The 8,067-nt window shown below is 45.5% G+C and overlaps 1 protein-coding gene across 14 annotated transcripts in view; it reads right to left on the bottom strand.

The window, feature by feature from the left end:
- PXK (PX domain containing serine/threonine kinase like) overlaps positions 1–5,256 on the bottom strand; it is a 100,554-nt gene extending 95,298 nt beyond the window's left edge. For 13 of the 14 annotated variants that reach the window (XM_017527430.2, XM_017527429.2, XM_037738080.1 and 10 more), the window contains exon 1: positions 5,052–5,256. In XM_017527430.2, coding sequence (XP_017382919.1) covers positions 5,052–5,153 — 102 coding nt within the window. In that variant the 5' untranslated portion in view covers positions 5,154–5,256. The remainder of the gene's footprint in view (positions 1–5,051) is intronic. The other variant, XM_037738088.1, reaches the window with a different exon arrangement.
- Positions 5,257–8,067: the final 2,811 nt, after the last annotated feature.

Genomic DNA, 8,067 nt, shown 5'->3' on the forward strand with positions numbered 1-8,067 from the left:
AGCCTCCCAAAATGCTGGGATTACAGGCATGAGCCACCACACCTGGCCTAAAGAAATTTTTTTTAAGTATTCAGTATAACTTGGAATTCTAAAGAAACTTCCAAAGAGCATTCTAAAAGGAGGTTCAAATTCTGATACTGAGTACTGGATTACCTTAAGATTTCAGGATCTGAAGGCAATACGTAATAACTCCTAATTTGGCATTACATTTGAATAGCTATTCTGGTGATGAATAAATAGAGTTTAAAAGTCTATAAAAAGGGGCATTGATTAAGAAGCTAAAGCTCAGAAAACCAAACCTCTAAAACCATCTATTTTATGAAGGTAAAGATCCTAGTTGAGGCTGGGTGCAGTGGCTCATGCCTGTAATCCCAGCATTCTGGGAGGCCGAGGCAGGAGGATCACTTGAGCTTAGGAGTTTGAGACCAATCTGGACAACATAGCGAGACCCCATCTCTACTAAAAATCAAAGAATTAGAAAGGTATGGTGGTGCATGCCTGTAGTCCCAGCTACTCAGGAAGCTGAGGCAGGAGGATTACTTGAGCCAGGAAATTAAGGCTGCCATGAGCTATGATCCTGCACTCTAGCCTGGGTGACAGAGCAAGACCCTGTCTCAAAAAAAAAAATTTAAAAAGACCTCCAAATCCAACAGAACAAAAGCTCCATGAATGCAGGAGCTATCTAGTTCACCATTCCATCTCCAGCATGTGCCTGGCACATAGTAGGCACTTAATATATTTTTGTTGAATGAATGAGTATAGCTGAATAAATAAGCCATGCAGGAATGCAGTTTCCAAACATCAAAAGTTCAAGGAGAGATCCATTTTTGGTAAAGATTTTAACATGTAATATTATCTTTTCCACAGGTTTTTAAGAATGTTCTCTGTTATGCTTTAACTGTCACTATAATTATCTGTTTCTCAAAAACAAAATGTCCAAATGGAAGGTAAATAGTCCCTGATCTAGATGAACCCCAAAGAAAAATATTTAAATAGGAGAAAGCTGAGATGAAAAGCTGTCACACACAGTCTACCCACCAGCAAAAATTGGATCTGCACATTTGATAACAACACTTTCCAAAACTGTTTCCTCTGGTTCTATTTCAGCTGGGTAAGCATTTTTTTAGTCTACTGACTTTAAAAAGTTTTCCCTTTTATGTAGCCAAGAACTTGTATTTCCCTTGTCCTTTCTTGGTCCTTTCAAATTTTCTCACAACTCACCTGTGTGGCTTTTCACCAGAATTCCTTTTGTTCGGAAAATCCTCCTTCTTCCTCTAAACTCAGCCTGAAAGCATCTTCCCCCTAAATATTAGCCTTTCTGATTTTATAGAAGCTTCATTTCCTTGCAGCAGAGGGTTGGTCTAGCTCTTAAAACTTAATTCATTTTGCTCCATAAAAATAAAAATAAAATCAAACCACAACAAAGCACAGAATCACCTACCAACACACGTCCTTTCTGCCAGCTGCTCATCCAAATATGCCTTTCTGGTGTTGACCTTGTATTCCCTTCAACCTTCTGGTGACTCAATTTTCCAAACCACAGAATTTTTCCCTACCAAGTTCATAAATCCTAAATCATTTTCTGTTATAGATTGTCTCCCAGCTGGGTGCAGTGGCTCATGCCTATAATCACAGCTCTTTGGGAGGCCGAGGTTGGAGGATCACTTGAGGCCAGGAGTTCAAGATCAATCTGGGCAACACAGCAAAAACCTCAACGCTATTAAAAAATATGTGTACAGGCCGGGTGCGGTGGCTCACGCCTATAATGCCAGCACTTTGGGAGGCCGAGGCGGGTGGATCATGAGGTCAAGAGATGGAGACCATCCTGGCCAACAAGGTGAAACCTCATCTCTACTAAAAATACAAAAATTAGCTGGGCATGATGGTGCATGCCTGTAGTCCCAGCTACTCGGGAGGCTGAGGCAGGAGAATTGCTTGAACCCAGGAGGCGGAGGTTGCGGTGAGCCGAGATCGTGCCATTGCACTCCAGTCTGGGCAACAACAGCGAAACTCCATCTCAAAAAAAAAAAAAAAAATATATATATATATGTGTACATATATATATATACATATATATATTTTTTTCATTTATCAAGGTGGTTTAGCCTTGGGAAACATATATATATAAATATATGTTATAAATATGTTATCTATATATTATATAGTTATATATACATAAATACATATATATATATATATATATATATTTCCCAAGGTTAAACCAGCTTGATAAATGAAAGGAACTATGGACAGAAATGAGCTTACTTGCAATAATGCCCTCTAATGTGTTTAACCCTTTGCACATATGTTGTCAGGGAGTGAAGAGATGGAAGGAGGAACAAATGCACTTTACAAATACTTCATCAAGATGATTTCATTTAATCTTCCTAACACCCTTGGGAGGCAGTCAGGGCAGGCATTTATTACTTTCATTTACAGATGACAAAACTAAACTTCAAAAAGGTTTAGGTGACTCGCCCAGCCTCTACCACATGACTAGCAAGTACCAGCCCAAACCTGTATTAAGGTCATGCCTCTTCCAACCCCAAGGCTGTCTCTAACTCCGTAAGTTTCTGTCTACAGCCAATGAGCAACTTCCTAGAGAGTCAGCATTTCAAAGGGAGAGTAGAGCTCTGACTTTTGGAACACCATCTCCCTTCAGCTACCAAGCTGGAAAGCCATCTTCAATCTTCCCAAGAAAAAACAGTGCCTTTCTCTTCTACATACCACTCTTAGCAACTACTTCTTTCCAGAATAATTTCCAACAGTTCCTGTTTTAAAAAAGACTTACTCATAAGACACTAATAGTCCAAAAAGTTTGCATCAGCATATGATTTTCTCAATAAAGTTCAGGGCTGATGCAACATTTTTCAGTCAAACTTTACAGCTAAAATGACAAGAACACAGAACAGTCAAAAAATTATGCAAGACAATGCTACAGTTTTTTACTCCACCACATCTGCCTCTGTGGGTCTCCTGTGAGTCACTGTCTTTCATATTCAGTCATCACTGTAAGAACTGCCATTTTCTACCCTCAATTGTTTTATTTTTTAAAGAAAAGATCTGCAGGGGCCAAGTGTGGTGGCTCATGTCTGTATACCAGCACCTTGTGGGGCTGAGGTGGGATGATGGCCTGACCCCAGGCGTTCCAGACCAGGCTGTACATTGGACAACATGGTGAGACACTGTCTCTACACACACACACACACACACACACACACACACAGAAAAGATCCACAATAAAAACAGAATCCTATTACATCTTTCACCACCTAAAGCAATGATCTCTAAGTTATTTTTTCAATTTTCATAATTACCAGTTTACACAAACAGAAAAAGAGGCATAGTAAGGGTGAAGTCCAATTATTCAGTCATTCAATAAGCACATTTGAAATCCTATCAAAAACCAGGGAATGAGACCCAAGAGTGAGAAAGAAGTGTCCCTCCTCTTGTAGCCTGGTGGAGAGAAAAAGTAAAGAAATAATTACAGGACAAACTAATCAAGATTAAGGTGTGGGAAGGCACATGGGCTGGGGCTGTAGAAAGCATGGGATGCTTCCTAGAGAAAGTAATTTGTGAGTATTTATAAACATCTATCTCTTTACTTTCAATGCAAAATAAACCTGAAAGACTTGACTCTATTTCCTGAAAGGTTATAAGACTTACTTGCCAATAGTCAAGTCAAAAATCAAATTTCATAGCTGAATTACTCTTGACTCCCTATCCTAAATTTCAACCCTTAAGCCATACTCCCTTTAGGCGCAATTGATAGCAAGGGAGTCCCCTATATGCGCCTTCTCACGTGTCTATAGAATATGACTAAAGATACCCAGAATGAAATAAATCACATTTTTAAAAAAGATAATCATTTTATTAACTGGAAGTGAATGCTTCGAACAAGTCAAGCCCTACAAAGCATGGCTGTCAGAAGAGGAAACCGAGGTTCAAAAAAGTCACACTTTAATACAACAGAATGAAAGGTCTCTTTGAAGTCACCAGAAGAGCTTGAACGAAAAGAGAAACAGAAGGCTATTGTGGGCTTTAGCCTCCAGATCATGAGCCCCCAAACACACTGCTACGATAAACAAACAAGCCTCTGAGCCTGAAACTGATTCGGTGGCCTGACAAAACATCACAATTGTAGGAATCTCTCTCCTCATTCATCACTTCTCCAAAAAAGTCCCACTGGCTGGTAGCTCCAGGTTTCTTGCTGGTTCCCGGATTTATTGCTTGTAAATTATAATGCATAGTGTACCTTTCAAAAAAAGGTACAAGCAAATGAAAACAACCACGGTTTTAAAGCCCCATAAAATACAGTATATATAGCAGAAATGAACTCTGTCCGTGTTTGCTATGAGGACCTATTACTCCTTTATGCTACTCGAGTGGATTTTAAACTCGAATGCTACCACTGCCCACTGAAGAGCAAGTTAGAAAAGCACATTAATACACCTGCTTCAGCAGTCCCCCCTGGCTGCTACCCCCACCACTTCCCGGGGCCGGGGCCAAGCAGCTGACGAGGAAACTGGGCTGCAGACCCCAGCCACTTGCACTCTGCTGTCCCAACAAGTAGGCTCTGAAGTCACACTTCCATTTGGCCCGGCACTCACTCATTCCCATCACCCAGACCCTCTGCTGCCAGAAGGAAACTCCACGGCCTCAAAGAGGAAAAGGCTGGCGGCGGGCAGGAGAGGATAGTCCTGAGCGGTCTCGTTCCCGCTCCCCCCGCCCAAGGTGAGCCCGGGGCTCCCGCACCTCCCGCCCCCCAACTCGGAGGCGCTTTCCAGGTCGCCGCCGAGCTCCTTCCACCCCGCAGCGCCGGGGGCTGCGGTACCCATCCTCTGCCCCACCGGGCCTCTGCGTTCGCCTGGGCCCCGGGGGCCCTGACCCAGACCCAGCGGCGCGCCACAGCCTTCCCGGCCAGGGCCGCCCACCCTGTGGCCCGCTCCCCGTCCCACGACCCTGTCCGGCCAGCGCCCTGCAGCCTGCAGCCCCTTCGTGGCCCGGGGCCGCCCCACGCCGCCCGCCCGCCCGCCCGCAGGGCCGCGCACCGTGTGGGACTGCAGGCTCTGGCTCGCCTCGATGGCTGCTGTCAACGGCACCGTGTCGTCCAGCAGCACCTTGCCGGCTGGCGGCTTCTCCATGAAGGCCATCCCCGGACGCCCGGCCGCCGCCGCCCAGGGACGCGAGGCAGGAACCCGAAGCGCCGACTCCCGCCGCCCGCCCGGCTCCAACGCCGCCGCTGTCAACACGCGCCGCCCCACGCGCTGCCGGGCCCGTGGGGTCCTAGCGCCGCCCTCCCCACCGCCGCGGCCGCCCCGGAGTCCTAGCGCCGACCCAGCGGAGACGCTGTGGGGGCCGCCAGCAATGTCGCCCGCAGGCCCGCGCATCCGCCTCGCGGCTGCCGAGCACCTATGCCTCCCAGCTCCTCGCAGCCTCACCGCAGACTCGGTGCCCTTAGCTCCAGGCATTGGACCTGGGAACACCACCCTAAGCCATCACCACCAGGATCCTCAGATCCAGAGACACCTGGTCCTGAGCCCTGGGATCCAGGAATCTTCAGGGCGAGATTTCCAAACCAGGCCTCTCAGAACTGGGCTTTTCTGGGACTGTAAGTCTTGAAACCCTCAGAACTGGACCTCTCTCATCCCTCCAGGCCCAAGAACCCTAAAACTCAGATAAAGGGCCTTCAGGATGGGACCCCCACTCTGAGCCCTGCAGACCCAGAGGCTTTCTGAAACAAGCCCTTCAGATTGAGACTTCACAGGGACTCTTGAACCGGCTCTTCAGACCTGAACACCTAAGAGCTGGACCCCATAATTGGAGGCCTTGAATCCCAGAACACTCAGAACCAAGCTCTAAGAACTGGACACCCTATAAAATGGTCCAGAGACCCCTGGCGTCTACTCTTGGCTCCCACTGCTTGCTCAGCCACATCCCTTAGACTTAGGAGTTTTTGATCCCACCATATGGACTCGAAGAACTTCAAACCAAGAGCCAAGCCCGAGAACCTTGGGATCAACTTCTCAGCCCTAAATCAGCCCACAGTCTGCCTGAACCCAAAGCCATAATCCTGGCACCACCTCATTCCCTACCCCCCATACGCACATAAAGTTTCACCCACACTGCCCTCTCCTAGGGCAGCATTCCAGGATAGTGAAGAGTTAAGTTTAGAATAGGATGACCATCATCTCCATGGCTCTGGCATTTACCAGCTATGTGATCTTGAATAAGTTACCCAACCTCTCTGAGTCCCAGCTCCCCAATCTGCAAAGTGGGGATAAAGTTATTTGTATGAAAAAGTTAAATACAAGGAATGCAGTAGACTGGGAAGGGGCTTGGCACATAATAAAAACTCAAACAGTACCAGGCACCACCGCTCATGCTTGTAATCCCAGTACTTTGGGAGTGCCAAGGCAGGTGGATCACCTGAGGTCAGGAGTTTGAGACTATCCTAGCCAACATGGCAAAAACCTCCTCTACTAAAAATACAAAAATTAGCTGGGCATGGCGGCACACCCCAGTAGACCTAGATACTCAGAAGGCTGAGGCAGGAGAATCGCTTGAACACGGGAGGCAGAGGTTGCAGTGAGCCAAGATCGTACCACTGCAGTCCAGCCTAGGTGACAGAGTGAGATTCCATCTTAAACAAACAAACACAAAACCAACCAACAAACAAACAACAACCTCAAACAGTGGTCAGGTGTGATGGCTCCCCTTTGTAATTCCAGCACTTTGGGATGCTGAGGAGAGTGGATGGCTTGAGCCAAGGAGTTCAGCCTGGGCAATGTGGTGAGAGCCCATCTCTACAAATAAAATTTTAAAATAGCTGGGCATGATGGCTCACACCTGTGGTCCCAACTACTCGGGAGGCTTAGGTGGGAGAATTTTTTGAGCACAGGAGGTTGAAGCTGCAGTAAGCCATGATCATGCCACTTCACTCCAGCTTAGGCAACAGAACAAGACTCTGCCTCTAGAAAAACAAAGTCAATATTAGTTTCCTCCTTCCCCTACAGTTCACAGAATGGAAGGTTCCTAATTCTTAAATTTGCCTCCACTAAATTTCTACATTTCATATAAGGAAACAAAGTTTCTTGGCAATCCCGCCACCACCACCAAAATTTGACATCACAGGAAAGGCCCACATCATATATAAAGGGTCCCTTCTCCAGATCTCAAGCTTAATGGGATTGCTGGGCAGCCCCATGGAGTCAAGTGGCCATGACAGACTGGCCTTGGGGGCCAAGATCCAATAAAGCGAGCTAGATGTGAAGAAGGAATCATGGAACTTCATGATTCAGCCCTAAAATAATCAGAACTCTCCCTCCATTCCATTTTTGTCTCACTGTATTTAAAAGCAGCAGTCTATTAAAGCAAAACCATATGTCATTTAGGGAGGATTCAACTTTTTACTTTCATTTCTTTGTTTAAGGCAAATTATTTCACTGCCAGAGTCACAGAAACCAAAATCCAGCTATAATCCTATCGTGATATGGACTGACCAAGACAAGGTTCTTTTCTCTTCCTGCTGGTAGGATTATAAATTGGCCCGACCTTTCTGGAGGTCATTCATACATTCATTCAACAATTATTTGCCAAGTACCTACTATGTAATAGGCCTGGTACTAGGAGCTAAAACAAATATGTATCAAAAGCTTTAAAAATGTCCTTATCCTATGACCAAGTAATTCTGCGTCTAGGAAGGTATCCTAAGAGTATCCTAAGAATAATCAGAGATCAGAGCAAAAAAATAGCATGCAAGGATAAATGTCTAACAATTGAGTTTTGGACAAATCTTGGTACAATCGTGAATTTTTTGCAACATTAAAAATCAGGCCAGGCTAAGTGGTGCATGCCTGTAGTCCCAGGTACTTAGGAGGCTGAGGTGGGAGGATCACTTGAAACCAGAAGGTTGAGGCTGCAGTGAGCCAAGACTCCATCACTGCATTCCAGCCTGGGCAACAGAGCAAAACCTGTCTCAAAAAATATATAAATAAGAATAGTCACATAATTAAAGAATATTTGATGATCTTGAGAAATGCTCTTTTTTTTTTTTTTTTTTTTTTT

The sequence above is a fragment of the Cebus imitator genome, unplaced genomic scaffold, assembly GCF_001604975.1.
Source record: "Cebus imitator isolate Cc_AM_T3 unplaced genomic scaffold, Cebus_imitator-1.0 Scaffold48, whole genome shotgun sequence".
In the NCBI taxonomy this organism is placed as follows: domain Eukaryota; kingdom Metazoa; phylum Chordata; class Mammalia; order Primates; family Cebidae; genus Cebus; species Cebus imitator.